General features: G+C 36.0%; 1 protein-coding gene across 1 annotated transcript in view; it reads left to right on the top strand.

The window, feature by feature from the left end:
* Nucleotides 1–16095, top strand: part of LOC147481002 (uncharacterized) — a 29087-nt gene extending 12992 nt beyond the window's left edge. Inside the window, exons 4-10 of the mRNA XM_086577375.1 lie at nucleotides 8048–8333; nucleotides 11594–11687; nucleotides 11812–11868; nucleotides 12126–12327; nucleotides 14934–15031; nucleotides 15129–15194; nucleotides 15676–16095. Coding sequence (XP_086433501.1) covers nucleotides 8048–8333; nucleotides 11594–11687; nucleotides 11812–11829 — 398 coding nt within the window. The 3' untranslated portion in view covers nucleotides 11830–11868; nucleotides 12126–12327; nucleotides 14934–15031; nucleotides 15129–15194; nucleotides 15676–16095. The remainder of the gene's footprint in view (nucleotides 1–8047; nucleotides 8334–11593; nucleotides 11688–11811; nucleotides 11869–12125; nucleotides 12328–14933; nucleotides 15032–15128; nucleotides 15195–15675) is intronic.
* The last annotated feature ends 6996 nt before the right edge of the window (nucleotides 16096–23091 follow it).

The raw sequence follows: 23091 nt of genomic DNA, 5'->3' as shown, positions 1-23091 counted from the left end.
AACGAGGAAGGAAGTAACGAGACGGTTGTTGGTCGAGCTATTAGGAATCATGCCCAGAACCAACCTAGATATCGACCATTCGGGAATCCCAAATACTGCAGTTCTGTTTTTGATGAAAGATAATGGTCATAGAGGGTGAATACAATACGATATCTCATTCGTTAAGCGGGACGACCACGATAACCAATCAACCGGTCAGAAGCTCGATGGATTGGTAGGAACGCCCCTCGGCAAAGACAAAGTCGGCGACATCGGACTTCGATTAATGCCGACGTTCTCTGGATTTTGCAAACGAATGAGTGTAATTTCTGCATCCTCGATGTAATTTTGAATGTGATTAGAGGGAGTGGGAAAGAGCATGGCCTCTTCCCGTATTGATCACTAAGATTATGCTCTCATTTAGAGTCGCTAAAAATGCTCCTATTAAGATCAAATTGCATTCTAATGCAAGTATTTATAAGGAATGCATCCAAGAGACTTGGCCGTTGTCTGCAGAGAATAAAGTTGAGTCGAATAATGAAGGCGAAGATATGACATGGTTGGTTGAGGATAATTTCGATAGTCATACTTCTAATTTAGAGCGAATGATAATCTTTGAACCGGGTTCGCGATGCGCTTATCGTATATCTGTGAAGATATCCGACATAGACAAATTGTAATTCGAAATAAGCAAAAGCGAACTTTCGGGCGAGAGTTGAAATGCTCGAAAGGGGTCAGGAAGATATCTTGTCTAACTTGGAGATTATCCACCAGAATCACCAAGCCCAGTATGCAGTACTCAAGACTGAGATGGAAGCACAGCGCTTGTTCAGGATAGAGATGCTACGACGTATGCCACTCATGGATGAGTCGGTCTCAGCTGAGTCTGAGAGGCATGAGCATCGTCGCCGCAGGCCAGATGGCTCAAGCCATTCTTCACCACAGAAGCAGTCTCCATCTCAGGGACCATCTTCTTCACACGCCTAGGTGTTCACCATCAGTTGTGTCCTGTTATTTCATTGTTTTTATTGTTTTGATTAGTGGAATTTTATTTCAGTAGTTAGATTTAAATATTAAGTTGTTTGTTTTAGATTGCTTGGATTTCATATTATTTTAATATAATTTATTTTGATCATCTTTCGTAAGGATGTCTTGGAGTCAAAGTTAGAAATTAGGCCGATATCGGCATATCTATGATTTTTTGTAGTGGTAGCATGATATGTAGGAGAGTTTAGAAGTTACTATTCTAAACCAAGTTTAAAAGATACCAGGGTTGTTAGGAAATCAAAACTATAGTTAGTTTCCGCTGGTTTGGCAGTTTTCTATTTCCGGAAATTGCCTTAAAACAATTTGGCAACTTGCCGATTCGTTTTGGAAACCCAGAACCTATTTAAACTTCCATCATTCTACACTCACAACCCACACTACACCCCACAATCATCTCTCACCTTTCACTCCAAGCTTTTTCAGCTTGTTTTTCTTGTAAACACTGTTTCTGCACTTACGAGCGCGCCTGCGCCCTATACACTTCCATAAATTTTTTGTCGAAAGGCGAGCCGTCAAGCAAGCGAGCGACTTCGCCCTAAAACACTGTAAATTGAAAAATCTCAGAGCGCGCCCGCGCCCAAGCAGAGCGCGACCCGCGCTCAAACACTGTAATTCCAAAAACCTTCGAGCGCGACTTCGCGCCTATCTGAAAGCCAGCGCCGCTCCTCCGTAACCCGCGAAATTTCGATTTTCTGAGGTTTCTTCCGTGTTTTCGCAGTTGTTCTACAGAGTAGTTTTGAGATGACACCTCCTATAGTGATTCCCGAACAGTCATTTGAAGACTTGATGGGAACCGATACCTATGGAGCATCGTTCCGCGAGCGGATCGTGCAGTTAGGATGGCGGCATCTTACGGTGAGTGATGACGATTCTTTTTCACCTAAGCTAACTGAATTCTTCTATAATAATATTACTTTTATTGTACCCAAGAAGGAGAACAAAAATTTCCTTTGCTATTGATGGCACGACTATGAAATTCATAAAGCAATTGATAGCTTTGGTTTCGGGTTGCCATTATCGACCCTATGCACACGTGGGGATATATGATGGATAACTCATACCTATATGAATATGCCTATTTCCATGAGTATTATGGGGGAGGGTGTTTCAGATCATGGACCAAGACCAATATAACATCGCCTGAAAGTAGCCTATCGTTGAATGTAGGCCTTAACCATGTTGTTCATCATGATGAACATTCTAGGAACGGCGGTTTACTTACGCCAATAATATCGGCCGGTGACGTTTTCCTTGCTTTAGGCGAGGGTCGTCGTCGGTATGACATTCCCCGAAGTTTTAGTTGCTACTCCTGGAAGCGAGGCCATACCTTGAGGCATAAGTACCTTCTTATGCCCTGCTTTGGTTTGCCGCATTATGCGCGCTTGCCTACCCATATTTTGTACCGCGATGCACAGATTGGGAAAGGGTCGAAATCATGAGACCCACCAATCGTGGTGGTAAGATCATTCCGAGCCATGACTTGGTCGGGATGGCGAGTCTGCAACCACATTTGGTTGCCCCTTACACCCCATCGGACCAAATAACACTAGAGAGGTTAGCACTAGTTGATGATACACGGCCGGAAGGCGTGGCAAGTTGTTATGGCATGGCAGGATCGAAAAGAACCTCATATAGAAGAGGAGGATGACGAGTAAATGCCGGGTGCGGGTAAGTTTTTAGTTAAGTTAGTGTCCGCTTATGTCCCAAGCAATTTAATTGTTAACCCCATAATGGGTGGAACTCTTATAGAGAGTTACGTAATTTTTATTACTATATTTGTATGTTTTAACTTTGTTTTGCGGATGTTCACGAATTTCACGCTTCTTCAATGGTATTTTTCCTACCCTCTTTATTTAAATGCTTTTTAGGACAAAACATGCTTCTTGTTTGGGGGGCATAGAAACACGTGTAATTAAGACATCCCGTTAGGATATAAATATGTATAATATGAACTTGTTTTCTAGTTAAAATTTCAAAAATTCAAAAATATAAATAAAAAGTATGCTATACACTTAGGAATATTGGTATTGTTTTCTTTCTCTATGCTCTTAACAATTTAGAAGTCTCACATAGCTTTTGCATCGGAAATAATTGTTAGAAACTTAGATTAATATGTAGGTAATAATCTTTACATCTATCTATAAATTTATTACATGAGTATCTATGATTGTTAGCAAGAAAGTTTCAAATCTAGGCTAGAGTACTTATTCTACAAATCCTGTGAGAATATAGCCTAAAGCCTTATATATGAGCGAAACATTTGAGAAATGACACAAGGGGAGAAGTAAAATCGGATAGAGAAATCACACGTCCACTTTGATTGATCACTATGCCATATCCTAAGTTGAGAATTTAGGCCCTCTTTGGATCGATATAGCCGAAATTCAAACCTATAAATTATTTTCCGCTAGTCGCCCCCTCGAGCCTTTCTTTAGCCTTCCATAAACCACAATTCCTTTTACCCCAAAAAAACAAAAAAAAAAAAAAAAAAAAAAAAAAAGAATAAATCAACCTACCCATTTTAGAATAAGTCTGAGAATAGAATGAGGAAGAAAGAAAAAGAGAAAAACCTGTGTAAACAAAAATTAGTTAGTTGCTTCAGGAAATAAAGAAAAGAAGTTTCCATCCAAAAAAAAGAAAAAAAAAATAGAAATAAATCAAAACTCCAAAAAAAAAAATAGAATACAGGGAGTCAAAAGCCAAAGAAAAGAAAAAGAAAAATATGGCTAAGGATGGAAACAAAGTGTAGAAGCAAAAGTAAATAACAAGGTTTCTCTAGTTACATAATATGAAGACTCTATTATCTCAGACTTGTCCTTTTTGAATATCCACTTCCTTCCTTCTTAAACCATCTCCTAATCCCCACAACACCTAATAAAGACCTCTAGCTCAATTAGGAATAGGTTAGTGTGATAGTAAGTGGCAGATGTGTTTGATCGACTCTCGGCTTCCTTGTTGTCATTGAGATTGTAAGGTAAAGTGTGCCCACCGCACACCGGAGCAAATAAAACTTGAGTGGAAAAATCGAGTGGTTTTGTCTTGACATTTATGTGAGGACCTACTTAAGGACGCTTATTCCGAAGTTTTAAAACGACCTCGCTATTACATTTCATAGTATTACTCATTGTTATATGTTTATTTTAGATGATTGATTATTATGCATATATTAGCTTAGGGTTCCGACCGGGTTATTCTTATGTATTTGCTAGTGAGAGGTATAGATAGTTGAGACATGAATGAGAAAAACAATAGTTTTATTTCTTAGTCGTTGTAGTATAGATGAAGTTTGTGAGTACCTTCACGAAAACTCTCACGAGGCTATAACTCGTCCACTAGGGAATTCCTAGTGGTTTAAGGCCTTGTTGCATATGGTCAATGCAATCGCTCAAAGAAAACGCGAGTAGTTAGAACTCCATTTTGGTCACTTATTCTAATTTCTCATCTTTGCTTGAGGACAAGCAAAATGCTGTTTGGGGTGGTTTGATAAGAGCCCAAAACTGTAGTTTTAACCCCTTAGCAAATCATACTTTTAGACCAATTATGTGAGTAATAAGTAAAGAGTTAATCCGACACGTGTTTTATGTATTTCGGGCTTCAAAGTCAATTATGTGCGAGAATGTGCCACTTTGATGAGATAAAGGAGCAATGGTTGGTTACTAAGGAGTTCGGTGATTAAAGGCCAAGATTCAAGAAGATGAAGCCTTTGTAAAGCCCTGGTCAAAAGATGAAAAGTCAAAAGTCCACGCAAAGCGAAATAGTGCACAAAGTCAATGAACTTCCGAAGACCATATCTTTAGACTCAGACCTCAGAATTGGGCCTACCTTATGTCAAAACGACCGGCTCGGAAAGAGCTTTCCAATGGTCCAAGCCTTGACCCAATCAGAGGAGCAGAAGTGGACGAAAAGTCTGTTGAAGCGAACTGCAGGTTGAAGAGGCCTTTTGGACCAAAGAATTGGGTTTTGGGCCTGATTCTCTGGCCCAAAACATGGCTCCAAGCCCATGCACGATTTTTGGATCTGGATGTATAAAAACAAAAGCTTCACTCTTTGTTAATGGTAGCTAGTTAGACCTAAATTAATATATAGAATTCTAGATCTAGTTTTTAATTAATTAATTAAGTTTTAGTTCCATTACAATTCTTGTTTTAGATTAAATTCTTGAATGATTGTTCTTGATTGATTAGATAAATAAAATAGTTATTATTCAATTTCGTTCTTGTCATTTCCATTCTAGATCTAATTTAAATTCTTGTTCTTATTCCATTCCAAACCATTAAATTAGATTCATTATTGTTAATTAAGTAAATCTCAATTTCTTACATTATGTTTAGTTTAGATTCAATGGGAAATGTTAGTTTGATGACTCAAGGCTAAACCTCCATTAGAGGGGTTGATGAAGCCTTGATGAAAAACTTAGTGGTTAGTATAGAATTGGTAGTAGAATCTATTCCATCTAGAAGGTCGTGTTAAGCCATGAGAATGGGTGGACGACCTCACATGCTAGTTAGTATCCCAGTAGGAATGCCATGAACACTAGGGATTAGACTCGAAATTCTTGCCGTGAAAACGTAAGAATCGAGATACGACAATCTATACTAGGTTATTAAGTTGGATTCGAGGTGGATTTAATTCCCCTCTATTTCTTTATCTAGAGTCAACAATCGTATTTCCGTAGCTTCGTAGATTAACTTTAGTTTATATTTTATCTTGTTATTTATTATATCTAGTTATTTAAAATAACGCGTCTTGTTAGCATAACATTTCGTAAAGCTCTCATTGACTTAATACTGATTTCTTAGACTTAGAAGACAATCCATGCTAGGGAACTAGGAGTGGAACGAACTTTCTACTCCACTTAGTGCAATTCGCATTGAGAGTAGAAGCTTTGATAAAATAGACACGTAAAAGTCCAGTTTTAGTTTACTTACGGATTGAATTCATCGTTCATTTCGTAGGTAGACTATACAATTTTACAGTTATCAAATTCATTAGTGTTGATGTGAGTACAAACTTGAGTGTTTGAGGGTTAATTCCCGTTTATCCCCAATTGAGATGATTCTAGGGTTGATTTATTTCAATTGAGTTTATTTAATTTTGTTTGTTGAGTGTTACTCTTTAAGTTTTAGTTTAGTCTTGTGTTAATTTTAATTGGTGTTCATTTTACTTCCCGCTTCAGCGAGTAGGTTTCATCACAACCTTAGAACCGTTTCCAAGTGGGTTCAGTTTTCATTGATTCTCATGATCTCCACTGGACGTATTGAGTGACATAGTAACCTTCCCACAATCTTTCAGTGATATAGCCTTTTATTAGAGGGAGACCTAAGGACTATTATGGAGCTGAGTAATGCTTTGAGAGTAAATAGAGTGGATTGAGTATTTGAGTGATGTAAAGCCTTGCATATGAACAATCCAAGAAGGAGTAGAACTTGATCCCATGTCTTAGAGGTGATAATTATTGTCATGTATGGACATGGAAGTTTCAATCTTCCATCATCAAGTTTCAATCTCTTGTATGTTAAAAATTATTCTCCACTTTTATATTTGTATTGGTTCGAATTATGTCTCCTGAATGTGTTTTTCTTTTACATTCTCGTTGCTGCGGGTTGTGCTCCGAGTAACTGTACTATGGCTCTGAAGGAGGGTTGATGGCTATGTAACATCGACACCCATATTTAAAAAGTCAGGATATGGCACCTGGACATAATAAAGGTTATAAAGTCTCAATACAATATTTTTGCCAGGTTGAATAATGATACACGTATATGTGCTAATGTAAATTAAATTTGATGGCTATTGCAAGAGGGAGTAGGATTTTACCCCATCCTTAGAAGGTGATCAGCATTGTTTTGTGGAGCATGGAAGATTTATGGAAAATTAAATCTGTGATCATTAATTTCAACTCCTTACTCTCCGAATTCTTTTGTCATCTTATTTGACCTGTTTCGTATGTGTGAACCTTTACGTTTCTATATTTGTTTTGGTTTGGATTCTGTTGCTTGCTTGTTTTGTTATTCTATCTTTCGATGCTGTGATTATGTTCTGATTAATTGCAATTTTCTAAACATGCAAGTTGTAATTCGAAAGAGTTTTTAGCCAAAAGGTATGAAGTTGTCCAAAATTTACACTTTGGTCAATTTGGTCCATCAGTTGAGTTCCGGCTAAAATCAGACGACAGAAAGCTGATGTGTATAATAGTGGAACATTTCGCCACATGTTGTATTTTCTAGTAGTGCATGTTGTACTTATGTGGCAGTTCACTGTACACAACTAATTACCAAATTGTCATTGAGTTTGATGTAAAGCCATTTGATTTAGGTGACACATGTTTTAATCTTACCCATATGGGAATGTAACGGCCCCTATTCCATATTATCTTCATCATCTTCTTCTTTCAACCATCACCACCATCCTAACTACCACGTCCAACTATCAATTTTCAAGATCAAACAATGAAACTCTTCTTCAATCAAACTAGCCTAATATCCAAAATGGTAAATCCATAATTTGAAATTTTGAACCTCCAACCATCAATACTTTGAATATAAAAATTTGGGGTTTTATTATAGGATAATTTGATTTGTTATAATGAGTGATTGAAGAAGAGTTTCTTTTTTATCTTGGAAATTTAGGTAGTTGGAAATGGTTGGGTGGTGGTTTAAAGAAGATGATGAAGATAATATTATATTCAGGCAGTTAGAGTATTCTGAAATGACTTGTTAAGATTAAAACATGTTCACCGTGGAATTTGGTAAGTAGCTGGGGACAATGGATTGTGACGTACACAACTAGGAACTGTGCGACAGTACCAATACTGTCCACCCCGCTTTCCAACGCTTGAGTGCAGCCGGAATTCAACCGATGGGCTAAATTGAAAATAAATAAATAAAAATGGTTCGTGGTATCAATTGAATGATTCTAATGTTTATGGACTAAGTGTAAATGTTTGACAAGTTTATGGTATTTTCTGTTAAAAACTCGGCTTAAATTTAAAGGCATTTTTTTTGGATGTTCTCTTTTGCAGTTGTCCTATATTGCCTGTCGTCCCATGGATCAAGATTTAGTTATTATCGTCCAAAATGTGAGGAACATGTTATTGGTATGGCGGATTGTGTTGGTGAATTTGGCGACACAACTGATCCACTCGTGCAGTTTGATTTGTTTCTAAATGATCCTTGTCTGATTGAATGTGCCCAGAGGTTTGATTGTAGACATTGGTTTATTGCTATGGAGAAAAAGCCCGTTCTTTTTGCTTCTATGCGAGAGAAGATTGATTACTATATTTGGGCACTGGGTGAACTTGTTGGAAGGTAAAATGGTACAAAAACATTTTATTTTCTTTTTGTGTCCCCTCACCCTGTAAAGGATGAATTTCTTTAATTTTATGTTATTACTAGGGTTTGTCCGTGCCATTGCGGCATGCCGAAGACCAATTGACCATGACCAAAACTTCCGTGTGGAGGTCAATATACCAACATACTTCACGAGACTGAAAATTTCTTTTCTCAATTTTATCCCTAAGTTATAATAAAAATAATTGGATAAACCACAAAATAGTTATCTTCGATATCCCATAGTCACATACGTCTTCTTATCCAAGGACTAACAATGTTTTACAAGATAGTGTCACGATGATCTTTATGCGACTTTTTGCAAAAGTAAGGATATATTACAAATATAAAGAGTTTACATTTTGTTACATGGTTCTTAAGTTACTTCAAAGAAAGGCTAGTCAAATCTATCTCGGATGTCTTGAATAGACATTCAATAAGTCCAAACTTCGGGCCTAGTAGTTCTCCATAGGCTAAGTCTCCTGCATTCATGAATTTGAAAGTTTGCTTATCCGAGTTATTTTTTTCAAAGGCCAAGGTTCCCTTTTTAACCTGCACAACCATAGAGTCCCTCTCAATTGAATCCTTTTTTTTGCCGATTATAAGGCAATTGGTTTGTAAAGTCCATGCACAATCCCAAAAGTTCAACTTGTGAGTTCACGAAAATCACACATGCTTATTACCAATAATGGGTTTTGGGTTTCACTAATTATTTTCCATTTGTTTGGTTTGATTCTTCCTTTCAAGTTCAGTTGAGTGAGAAGTGCTAAGTCCTCAACTATTGGTGAGTTATGCGGGAAGACCCGGCATGCGGCGGAGAAATACTATTGTAACCCGGCTTTATTGTTTTAGTTAATTATTGGAGTTTCATTCTTATTTCTCTTAACAACCATATAGGTGAGTTGCAACAAGACAACGTAAACCTTGTAGTTCCATGCCTCTCAAGAAGAAGTTCTAATGCAAATGCCTTCTTCCTTCTTGCCTTCTTCCTTCCTTTGTTTTCTTCGAAACAAATAATTTGGACTAGGCGACCCATTCTCCAGTTTTTATTCATAATTAGAAAGCAAAATGGTTCCATGACAAACATTTCTCCTTCAAAATTCAAATCTGAAAACTGTCCATTTAGCTATACTTTCATAATGTGGTGAAAAAGAAATATACCTTGTTAATTTGAACAATAAAGAAATAATGTGGTTTAATTTATCCGGTGGATCAGTGCACCAGAATAAAATCTCCAACAAATTATATTTGAAAATATTAACCTCAGTAAAATATTAACGTAGATAAATCAATTATATTTTAACTCAGAAAAATATTAAATTTCCAACCCATCAAAAATAATCTCCTTACTTAGAGACATAGAACTGCATTCTGAAATGAAGTTTCATTATATTGTTTGGCTAAACATAGAGATTCATTCAATCAGTCCTAAGATTCTAACTTGAATCGATTGACAAAACTTTTCTGTTTTACTTCAAAAAAGTAAAATACAAAATACATGCAAATTGCAATGAATATCTCAAACACTTTGCAAGTAACACAATCCAAATTCCTACTCAAACTACATAACTCCAAATCTTGCCCCATTAATAAAACCAAACGAAGTTTAACAAATGCATGTATTAAAATACTCACCAAAAATCCAAAAAACTAACACTTTACATTATGAACAATAATATATAGTGCTTTAATCAAAAGTTATATAGTAGTTCTATAGTAGTGTCCGACCTTGTAGTCTTCTTTATTAATTTTTTCTCATTTGAATTCCTTCAAACCAAACAACGGTCGCAGAACCTTTCCAAAACAGAAGATGGATGAGGAATAATTACTTTTCCAAAACCAATTTAAATGGGTTAAATTATTTTTGGAGGAATAGAAATGAGGGCGGTAGGGGATGAGAGTGAGGAGAAAATAAGAAGGGGAGGCGTTGGTTTATTTGGAGGAAATCGCGATACAAGATGCGGTCTCAAAGTTAACTAAAGAGATCCGCCATGTCATAAACAGGTGAAACTTAGAAAGTGTTTGGACGGCGGATCGTGTTTGACCCTTCCCTAATTTGTTATATAGATATTTTGTCAGAGTTAAGTAACGAAATGATCATTATTTATTTATTATTATTTTGAAAGTTTGGTGAGTCCACTTTATTTTTGCCGAATTTGAAATTGCATTTTTAAATTTTTTGCAATTGAATGATTTTGTTATATTGGCCGAGGTTGCTAGCGGACTGATGGGTTGGAAATTATTTTATTGCTTATCAATACTATATTAGTTTTTTATTTATAATGACAAGCCACATCATTATAGATGAAGTTATGAACAAAAGATACGTTGAGAAGAAAAACGATTATGGGAATGCAAGGAAAAAAATCGCCAACACATCATTCTGTTCCGTCTGTTAATGGTTGTTAACAGCAATAAAGAGAATTACTCAATTGCAAAAATTAACAAGTACACATCCAAATTCTTTAAAAAAAAATTGGACTCACCAAATTGAAAAAATAGGAACAATGTCAAAAGTTAGTTCTAAATTTTACAATTCCTTTATTATTTTGGTTTATGCTATTTGTAGTGTTTGACTTCAAATATGTTTTTTACTGCTTGTTCCTTTTTCTGTTTTTATATGGTTATAGTTTTAGTAGGGTTTGGGGTGTGTGTGGGTCTTAGGTATCGAGTCATTTGCTTGTTCCTGTTCCTGTCGCAGACATTTTTCTGCTTGTTCCTGTTACAGTTCGTTACTTTTGTACCACTCAAATCTACCCGTCTTCCTCACCAAACTTCCCTTTCACATGCTAAATAGTGGCTAAATTAGCTTCCTATACCATCCCAGTCCCACACCAAATCTGTCGTCTTCCTGACCAAGCTTCTCTCCTTGATAAATAGTAGTTAAGAAGTTGTTTGAGATGTGAACAAGAACTTGTGTTGTAGCTGACATCAGCTTATGAAGGATAAGCAAACATCATTATGTAATTTCTGGGGCTGGTTATATTATTTGTAGCAGTGTATCACATTATTTGGTAGTTTGTTTTGGAGTTATTACCATTAAAAGAATGTCTGTAATAAATTGACTGAGCTGTGTCTTTGTAGGTCTATCTCGAACATAACAACCCAAACCCAAGCTTTGTGGTTGAAAAATTGAATTTATTGTTTTCTTTTGTTTTCATTAATGTTATTCATATTGTATCAGAAAGTTCTTTTTAAATTGCCTTATTATTCTTATAATTTTTTCTTTTAGTCAACAGGAAGCGAAGAAGAAAATTTAAAGGATTGTATGTGAGAATCACTTTGTCGGTTTTGGTGCCGAAATTGAGGAAGAAGTTTCAAATAAGATTAAAGGTTGGTGTGTGTGTAGTTTAGTAATCAGTACTATAGTTGATTGGTTAGGTTATTTTTGAAGTTGTTCCTAAAGTACTCGATGGGATGGGTTATATCTTTAGATGTTTACCAAATTTTTGTACAGGAATGCCCGGGGTTCTAGCAGTTCTTCCAGATTCCTTAATAAACAATTGCCGGAAAGGTAACCTTTATCAATTTATCCTTTTGTGCTATTCTGTGTTTTGCTGTAAGTGTATTATGAGGACCAAACCCTCTATGTTGTCTTACATCCGGAAGTTAGTGGTTTTGCTCTAAAGTTTTGATGTAGTTTTATTATTTTAACTATTTTATCAATAAAAACATCTTCATCGCTTCAAAGAAAGCCATATTGGATGGTTGCTTACTAATTACTATGCAAACTTCATTTGTGGTCTTTTCATTTTCTTTCTTCTCGTGCAGTCCAGTCAATTGCTCGCTTCAGTCCAACGAACCGAAACTACCACCTTAATGATATATTCAGTTATTATCACCTGTCTGAACGTAACTTGGAGCGGAATTCAGACAGTTGGCTTATTGTTATAAAACAACTAGACGGTGAATTTGGCAGTGAAGAACAAACAGTTGATTTTTGTATTCAGATGCCAGCTAAAGTTCTTGGAAGGTAACACAAGTTTTTCAAAAGTTCAGTCTTTTTCGTATGCTTATTAATCTATTGATGTTGTTTTGGTGCATTCAACTCTTACAGTTTTTTTTTTACCCCTATTTTATTAATCATAAAAAAGCTTGTTACATCCTTACATATATTTTGCCATTGGCATCATCAAACACTATTTTCCTAATATCTTACAGTTTCTTTCATGTAGTTCTTTATTTGTACTGCTTTTAGTGTAATTAAGTGCATTTGTACTGGATATTTGCTTTAAGATCGAGGTTTTTTCTTGTATATGAGCACTTTTGGTTTAACCTTATGCCACTTTTGAATCCTTAGTGTAGTTTTTGACTTGGCAACTCATATTAAAAATTTAACAATCATGGAATGTTAGATTTAGCTTATTCAAGATTTGCAGCGCCTTGAGATGATTATCTCAACACACAAGTTAGTTATTTCCTTTTAAATTAGTTCTTATTAGTTATTGTCACCAATTGCTGCAGCTCTAGCTACACAGGCACTACACATTTAAATAAGTTTGTATGGTTGCCAACATTGATACCCTTGATTGCATTTAATCCCACATCGGGCAGGAGGTTGTCTTGGATCCTAGATATATTATAATGCTCCAAAGTTATTAGCGTTAGGGCCTAAGAAAACCCTGCACATTTGATAGGTGTGCTTTAGACTTGTGCTTTTGGGTGGGTAAGTGGGAATAATGTTGACTGTTGGTATGTGGTGGGTCGTTACAAAGTGGTATCTGAACCGAGGTCCGCTCGCCTATGAAGCACGGACACTCCTCTAAGGGCAACGTATCCGACACCGACACTCCCCGATACGCCTCCGACACGTGTCGGATTTATTAATTAAATTATAGAATTTCTGACACTCCATACACATGGGGGACACTTCTACATTTTACTCTAAATTTTAAAAAAGTGATTAAAATACTTAAAAGAAGACATGACTTGGTCGGGGTTTTATTTCACTCTTGAAATAAGGAGGCACAATGCACAACTGCACACTTTTGATGATTGCCAAGTCCTTTTTAAGTTTATATATATATATATATATATTTGTTATGAATCTTCTGTAATTGTTATTTCTTTCGGCTTGCATTTTTGGACATGTATGCTGTTTAATCTTTTAGAGTTAGACATATTCATAACTAGTTTTCATATTTTGATTTAAACTTAGTGGAGAGGGTTGAATTTCATGACATATCCATATATATAATTTTTATTTAACGTGTCCATGAGGTATCCGTGTCCTACTTTTTTGAATGACGTCGTATCCGTGTGTTGTGTCATATCCGTGTCGGTGTCCGTGCTTCATAGCCGATCGCTATTAAGGTGTTGGCATTGTGGTACTCTGGATTGGGTTTAATTCTATGTCAGATTTGATATGTAGCTGTCTTGGATCTTGAATATGTTGTAGTGCTCTAAAATCACTAGGGATACCCTTTGAGAAAAGCCCACACCCATGATGGATTGGATTTGGACTTGGGCCTTTGGGCGGATAAGTGGGGAAAGTATAGACTGTTGGCATTTGTTGGGTCGTTCACCATCGTTGACATGGACATGGATGTCCAATACTTCTATAATAACAGTGTGTATTGACTTGGAATTTCTGATTTGTTCATCCATTGTCAAGGAATTTGCTGATGTCATGGGTTTAGAAAGAAAAGAGGAGACAATTTGGGAAGAGACTTAGGAGAAACACACCAGACTTGGTTTTGGTGTTACCCTTAAGTCTAAGAATATAGAATATAGAGAACTCTACATTTTAAATAGTGGGGAATGAGAACATGATTTCTCCTTCCGCCATATGTGCTTCCATTTTGTAAAGACAGCCCACAACTTGACATACAAAATGAATGAAAATCTAGTCTTTTGCGGATATGAGCTAGTGACCATAAAAATCACCATTACAAAAATCATCTTGTTTGATATCCTTTTATCCTAGATAAAAATTGTTGGCAACTTAAAAAATAAAAATAAAACAACCCATAAGTGTCGAGGTTTTGCAATGATCTTTTGCCAACGTTAAAAATCATCAAACGAGATGAATTTTTGTAGAGGTGATCTTTATGGTCAGTAGATCATATCCACACAAAATTAAGTTTAAATCATTTTGAGTAGATAAAAATGCCTCACTAATAGGTTTGGATTAGGAATTTAAAGCCTTGCATCATAATTGTTTTGAAAATCCGATTTTATTATTGTATCATAGCGTGCTACTGTGTTAAGCCAATGCAGGAGCATCAAAATGGACCCACTAATCAGTTGGACTCGCCACTAGTTTATTCGTAGTGTTCTTTATTTTGTTTTATTTAAGTTTATAGTCTATTATTATGTGCCGTTTCTTTTGAAGATGTCATGTGACTAGCATGTGACTTTAAGAACAATAGAAGGTTTTAAAGCTTGTTAGAGTATGGATGGATAGGATCTTAGGGTAGTTGGTTCGTATAATAAAATCTTGCATTGAGCCTGCCTAAGCAGCTTTTGTTCACTTTATCAAAGAATGATGATAAGAACTTTAGGAGTGCCATTCATATCATTCATGTTAGAATTATTTACTTTTTTTTAAATTTTGAATTTCTTTGACAATTTTTTTAGCAAAGAAATTGCGAAAGAGAAGATTTACATTGTTTGGTGTAATGCTCCATTTGGTTTTTGTGTTGAAATTGCTGAGGAGATGTTAAATAAGCTCAAAGGTTAGTGTATTATTACTTTATTAGTTTGGAAATGAGTCATTGAATATACTTTGTAAGAGGGAGTCTTGCTGAAGCTGCTTATATAATTTCTGTGCAGATCTTCCGAATGTTCTAGCGCTGCTTCCTGATTATACTCATGATGATAAGGACTAGGACTGTGGTGGTAAGTCTTTTGATGTCGTGGATAATTTTGTTAAAAATTGTATAAGTAATATTAGGGAGGGGTAGAGCCACTCCCTTGTTTACCGTCCCATGTACATTATCGTGTAAAAAGTGTAACTACAACTTAAGTGGAGTACTGATTTTTGGTGGAGATGATGCCCTACCATGAAGATTATCCTCAAAGATAAAATCTGTCTAAACTTGTCAAAAGAGTCGGTAAAATGGGTACCATTAGATGAAATACCAAAGTTTAATCACAATGTTTCACATGTGGGAAGATACTTCTGTTGCACTATTTTCCCTATCAACTTGAGCTCGGACATTTTCTAGTTTCCTGGTCTTGATTCTATACATTTTTGAGCTGAGAATGAGAATATCGTGGTCTTGTGATCTTCTAATTTTTCATTTTTTGTTGATATACTCTAGCTTCACCTTTAAGGTGGAGATATCGTTTTGACAAATTTTAATCCTTTCTGGTGCAGTCCTTGTTATTTCCGCTTCTTGCCCTTTGAGACCTGATTGTGGTCATTTTCATAGTACTTTGGATAACGTTTGTAGAGATTCTGAGGAGGAACCTATTTCTGACGTGGTTCAATCAGGTTGTTTATGATGGGGCGGACTTTAGCATTATTCCCATGGTAGTTGTTCGATTACCACCTACACCGAAGATGGGCATCTTATGATGACGCGCTGGTGTTTATGAGATATTAAGAATAAAGCAAGTATGTGCGAAAAGAATGTGTCCAAACTCCAAAGTGACCATTTTTCAATCTACTATCATTATCTTGGAACTATCATTATATGTTTTTTTTTATAAATTTATCAAGGTCTTGTAAGTTGTAACATTTATTATGGTATTTGTGTGTACATATTTTAACAAATAGATATGTGACATGTGGCAATATCTTCTTAAGAGCATAACTAATGCAAGTGGATTTATTTCCCCCCTTATCACCTCCACGTAGGCAGTTATTTCTCCTCTTTTTACCGTTTTGGTGAAAAGTAAGGTGAAGCTGTGCAATGCAAAGGTGAAAAAAAAATCTCAGACGGGATGTTGGATTCCGCCTGGAGGTTTTTTGATTGAGACGGAATGTAACATCCCGTTTGGCGAGTCAAATATCACAGACGCGAAACAGACCTATTTGCACTTTCTTCCTAGCCTCCATTGCAATTTTCTTGCCGCCATTACAAACTTTTTTTTTTTAATTTCTTCAATTTCTAATGATTTCTCTACCCCCCAATGATTCCCCACCAACCTCATCACATGAAGAGCGTAGTATATGGTTTTGAAGTTTTAAAATATATAAAAAAAAAGGGCAAAAAGAATCGTCGTCAAGAACGCAAAATGTGGGCGAGGACGAAATTGAATATGGGTTTAATTTTCCACCACGTTGTGAAATCGAGGAACACCCACCATTAGCTTCAATATCGGTCCAACACGTAGCAAATCGAGTGGCAGAGTCTCAAATAAGTTTTAGAAGTTTTTTTATGTTAATTATTATTATTTATGTTAGTTTATATCAAGTTTGTTGTTGTGTAATTAGTTTGAATTTGTTGCATTGTGTTAAAAAAATTTGAGTTGAAATTATATCGTATTGAATAGTTTGTTGTATTGCGTGTAATATGAATGTAAGAAGTACACCTATGGAAAGTGCGTTGTGCACTTTCAAATGTTGTGTCGTGGTGGTGTTGTTTGAAATAAAAAAACGGATCCTAATTTTGTCACGGTTACCAACATTATAGCCACCACACCATTTGGAAACTTTTTGAATTCTAATTTGGGACAAAATGATCAAGCATTGTTGTTTGGGATAGTTGAGCGGTGGTGGAAATTTACCCATACATTCCATTTCCCATGGGGTGAGCTTGGGATTACCCCTCTTGATTTCACAATGCTCACGGGTATCCCAATTGGTTATGGAGATGTCGTTCCTTTTGATGAAAATTTAGAGGTTTTTACTACGACAATGAGTTTTTTTGAAGGTTTTGATTTGGTAGAAGATGATGAGGAAAATGGGTTCTTGAGATTATTGGCTGAGCAGTTTAAGGGAGGGGCTATAAATATGAGTTGTTGTTTACTTCGAGATACTTGAATAGGCTAAAGGAGAAGCCGAAAGGCTATCATATTAGTGAGGAGTTGATCCAAGAATATGTACATGCCTCTTCTATTTTGTTGGTGCGGTATTATTCGGATACGCTGATAGTTTTTACGTGTCGTGATGGCCGGTTTGTCTCCTCGTAGAGAGGATGTGGGATTATGACTGGGGTCAATCCATCTTAGCATACCTTTACCGTTGGCTAGACCTCGCAGTTGAGACGAAAGCCGCTATTTGTGCGGCTTTGTTTGGATTATACCGGTAAGTCTTATTTATTAAGTTATTGTTTCATTTCATTTATTTATCTAATTATTAATGTTGATATATATATATATATATATATATATATATATATATATATATATATATATATATATATATATATATATATATTGATATTGTATTTTATCTATTGATTTAGTATTGGTGGTACGGAACATTTTCGTGTGATGCATCATGTGTTGAAGAGGTTGGAAGAGAATGAGACTCATGACCTGATTCCACGTATTCAAGCATGGGGGCTTCATCGTAGGCAGAGGGGGTATGGGGATCTATCGCATAATATTCATAACACTCGTCAACAGATTGAGCTTTTAGGAGCTACCCGAGTTAAGTGGCAACCTTGGGCCGAGTCCTTCATATTTTAGACCCCTTATGCGGATATTCCAAATGTTCCAGAGAACACTGAGTACCGTAGACTATCCTATATGTGTCATAGAGCAATGTTTCTTTCTCAATGTGAATGATACTTGTAGGGTCAGTAACTGCATGATACCTTGGGGACAGATGTTGGCGTCAAGTATCTGGAGAGATTGTTATACTTTACCTACCACCCATAGATATGACAGCTTCTGATATTCTTCTTGCAACTCTTTCACACTATAGAGCAAACCCAAATGATTGGCCAGACGCATCAGCTTTCATTTTTATGGGAGACTATGATTTGTATTGGAAGGGGGTTGGTAGAGGTCTCTTGCTAGGTGCGTTATACTGGGGCACCAATTTTGAAGGGTTACTTCTGAAACATTGAGGCATGACATTCATTTCCCAGAAGGAGTGGAGTTGCCACAGTTATAGCCCAGGGTGTTTCATGATATTGAGATGCCGTAACGAACTCCACAGATATTTGATGAGTCTAACCTTTGGCACTGGAGCATGATTACTTCTCAGGGGCAAGAGATGAGCATACCTATTCCACCAGCAAATGCCGCATTGGTCATAGATTTGTCAGAACAGTTTGAGCAGTTAGCCGTGGTTAGTATGATTTAAATTTATTCATGATTTGTTATTATTATTCACTATAACATGTAACATGCATTTGTTTTGTTAAATAGGATGAAGTAAGGTCGGAGCTCCTTAACTACAACTCTCTTAGTTATGTCATGTGTGCGTCGTTCATGGAGTCCTCTCGTCAAAGTTTTGAGTACTTCAAGAGAGAAATCGAACTTTGCAACTTCAGCAGAAACATGTGCAAGAGTTGGAGAATGCTAGAAGTGCCACACCTCAAGCTCAACCTCAACTAGAGAGGCGACAACGACATAGGGGGGAGAGCTCTTCGACCGAGCCTTCTCGTAGGGGGATGAGGTCTCAGTAGATATTTTTTTCTAGTTTGTAATAACTGTGCGCCATTACTTGTAATATGGCGTTTGGGATTGTTGTTTGTAACGACTTATTTATTAGCAGGTTTTTCTTTGATTAGTTTTGGATATTAATATGTCATTAAACAAAGGAGGTTATGACAAATTTTTTTTAGGAATTATAAGTTAGTTTTTTTACCGAGTTTCTGTGTTAGACTTGGGTGTTGTTTAGGATTGTTGTTTGTCTTATTTATTATTTCCAAAGTATATTAGCAGGTTTTGGATATGAATATGTCAATAAAACAAATGAGGTTATGGCAAAAAAAATTCAGAAATTATAAGTTAGTATGTTTCCAAAAAATATTGTATAATATTTTCAGGAAGGAATTTTAAGTTGCATTTCACTCATTTTTCAGGCTTGGTTTTGACAGAAATTATTTCAGGAAATATAAATTGCATTTCACTCATTTCCTACGTCTTGGTTCTGACATGAAATTTTTCAGAAATATCACTCATTTTTTTAGGTTTGGTTATGACAGGTTATGACAGGAATAGTGTATGGTGTAGATCGAGATGGAATGTAACATCCCGTCTAGGATTTTTAGACCGAGACGGAATGTAACATCCCATCTGGTTTATAGGTCCATGCCACTGCGCCTTTTCTTCATTCAATACATAGGAATTATTGATGGTGGCCCATAGATTGGAATTATTGAAGGTACATTTGGATAGACATTTGGATAGATTGTGTTGTCACTTGGAGAGTGAACAAAAATCTGATAAAATGTGTTGTCAATTGGAGAGTGGACTAAAATCTAACTATCACATGTGACCTTTCATATTTCGTTTTACTCTTCTTTCTTTTAGATCAAACAAACAAACAACCATCTTCTTCCCCACAACCAAGCTAAAAATTGAAAAAATGTATAGAGAAGATAGAATTGCATTCAACCAACGTTTATGGGGAGGATCTGGTAGTAATAGTTCGTCTTTTGGTTTTACCGGGTCGTCTTTTGGTACTTCCGCTGAAGATAACTACATGAAAAAAGTAAGAGATGAGCATAAAGATATGATGAGGTGAAGGAAGAGGAGGAGGTTGCAGTTATTGTTCACTAATGGGGCATTAATGACTCAAGCAGCCATTGAAATTGAAGACGTGGTGGATCTGTGATGGGCAGAGAATATACGTTTAGAGATGGTGGTGATTTCAATAAACAAAAGATACTGAGGGATTACTTCACAACACCTTCTAGGTGGCCTCCTCATAAGTTTAGACGAAGGTACATGATGACAAGAGAGCTTTTTACATATATGTTGAAAACTATTGCTGGATTCGATGACTACTTCAAAGACAAGGTGGATGGATTGGGTCGGGTTGCAATTTCTGGGTTGCAGAAGGGATTAGCTGCAGTTGAACAATTAGCAACTGGTTGTTCATCTGATTCAATGGATCAGTATTTTCAAATTGGAGATTCCACAGCAAATGTATCTATGAAATGTTGGTGCAAGGCAATAATCACAACGTTTGAGGAAGAGTACTTGAGACGACCAATTGAGGCAGACACTGCTAGGATATTAGCTGAAAATGCGGCAAGGGGTTTTCCAAGAATGCTTGGATCAATCGACTGTATGCACTGGGTGTGGAAGAATTGTCCAACTCATGGATGGGCTGGAACACATGTAGGGTACAAGAAGGAACCAACTTTGATACTTGAAGCCGTTGTAGACAAACACTGTTGGATCTGGTATTGCTTCTTCGGCTTACCAGATTCGCATAATGACATTAACGTGCTTCATCGTTCCCATGTTTTTGAATCATTAGAGCAAGGTGAGGCTCCTGCTGTTGCATTTATTGTGAATGGTAATGAATACGATATGGGATATTATCTTGCTGATGGTATTTACCCAAAATGGGGCACATTTGTTCAAGTCATTCGTTATCCAAGAAATAAGCATGAAAAGATCTTTACTCAACGTCAAGAAGTTGCAAGAAAAGATATTGAAAGGACGTTTGGAGTTTTGCAGGCACGATGACATATTATTAAGGCTTCTGCACATTGTCATAGTGTTGTTGTTCTTGGAGACATAATGAAGGCATGCATTATAATGCATAATATGATTGTTGAGAATGAACGTGCAAGTGGAGTGTGGAATTGGAAATGTCAGAGGAAAGAAATAATACCTGCGCTCTTTCAGGAAGATGATGGTCTTCATTTTGTCTATCAGATGATTGAAGCAAGAAATAAAATCAGAAATGAAGTTACACATACTAATCTTCAAAAGGATTTAGTTGAGCATGTTTTTAATTAGACTGGTATTGAAGAAACAGCAGATCCGGTACCAATTTATGATCCAAATTGGTAGGATCCAGAGGAGGGAGAAGGAGAGGAAAATTAAAATGGAAATGAAAGTGTATTTCCTGTGTATTTCCTATGTATTTCCTAATGTGACCTATGAAGTTCCAAAGTATTTCCTATGTATTTCCTAATGTGAACTATGAAGTTCCTAATGTATTTCCTATGTATTTCCTAATATATTTCCTATGTAATTCCAAGAAGTTCTTATGTGTTTAATGAGTTGTGTTTTAATGAACTATATTACAATGTATTTTAATTTTATTGGTAATTGTATTTCTATGAAAATAATTATATTGGAAAGAACATACATAGTGCATTAATTAAAAAAAAAAAAAAAAGTGAAATTAAAATACATAGTTCATTAAGAAAAAAAATACAGTGAAATTAAAATACATAGTGCATTAATTAAAAAGACAGTGAAATTAAAATACATAGTGCATTAATTAAAATAAAATACTAGATATTACATAAGCTTAGTTAGAGCTAGAACCACCTCTAGCCCTTGCACATTCAGTACGTATTTTAGCTTGTTGTTGCTCGATTATAAAAGCAGTATCGGGATGGAGGACACTTGTATCGGTCGCTAAAATCTTAGCTTCATATTGCATCTTTTGAAGCCAATTTTTTTCCAATTGAATTTGATTTTTTTTTCATTTGAATCCGATTTTTTTCTTCTCTTGCCATCACAGTTCTTTGACCATATGCAAGTTCCCTTTCCCTAAGTTCTAAGCATTTTTGTGTTTCATTTGCATCCTTTACAAATGTATCCTCTAAACGTGTAAAATAACCCTCCAACATACCAACTGATTTTTCTTGGTTCCTCTTGGACTTGGCTTTCTTCGATCCAAGAGGACGCTCCATTTCTTGAGGACGCTCTAATTCAACTCCACCAACACTTGGTGAATTAGAAGTTGAATCTTTACCATCACTTTTGTGACCTTTTCCCTTTGTGGGGCAGCTTGACCTTGTCTCAAAAACGCTACTCCACTTTAAATTATCCTTGAGTATCACATAACAATGATCAAGTGAAAAAGACAATTTTTCTTGTTGTTGGTACATCATCCTTGCCTCGGACAACTAAAAAATAAAATTATGGTAATTAGACTAAAATAATCACTAAGACTAAGATAATTAAACTAAAATAATAATTAGACTAAGATAATAATTAGACTAAGACTAAGTTAATTATAGTAAGACTAAAATTGAAATAATAATTACACTAAGATAATTAGACTAAGACGGAAACAATTAGACTAAGACTAAGATAATCAATAATTGACAAAGTTGTAATTACCAGGCTTTGTATTGTTGTACCACTTACATGTCGAGCCTCCACCGCATTCACAATTGCAACAAACTTTTTCATCATCTTCGAAATATATTTTCATCTACCGCAAATTGAATAGGAAGACCTATCCGACCCACATGTTTGATTGAACCCGTTTGTTATACGATTCCAAAATCCTTTTGCATTTTGGAAAGCACCAACAATAGTCTTCACTAATTTTTATCCAAGCAAGACATAAAGCTTGATCTTCGGACATGCTAAAGTGAGTTTTTGTTTTTGCTTGAGTGCTACCACTTGCTTGAGTTGTTTGAGATGCTTGAGATGCCATTTGATTTTTTTTTTGAAGAATTGATTTTGAAGAAGAAGAAATATGATTGTTGGAAGTGAGTGTGAGTTGTAATGGAACAAATGTTGTATATATACCAAAGTTTTTATTTTTGACCTTTTTTGACCGTTCTGACTTTCTGACCGTTGGTGAACTAGCCGTTTAGGACTCCGGACGGGATGTTAGATTCCGTCTGGAAAAAAAAATATATAGTGAGACGGGATGTTGGATTCCGTCTGATGAGTTTTGTGATCC

Source organism: Coptis chinensis, chromosome 8 (genome assembly GCF_015680905.1).
Source record: "Coptis chinensis isolate HL-2020 chromosome 8, ASM1568090v1, whole genome shotgun sequence".
NCBI lineage: Eukaryota > Viridiplantae > Streptophyta > Magnoliopsida > Ranunculales > Ranunculaceae > Coptis > Coptis chinensis.
This window is presented reverse-complemented; position numbering and strand designations above follow the sequence as displayed.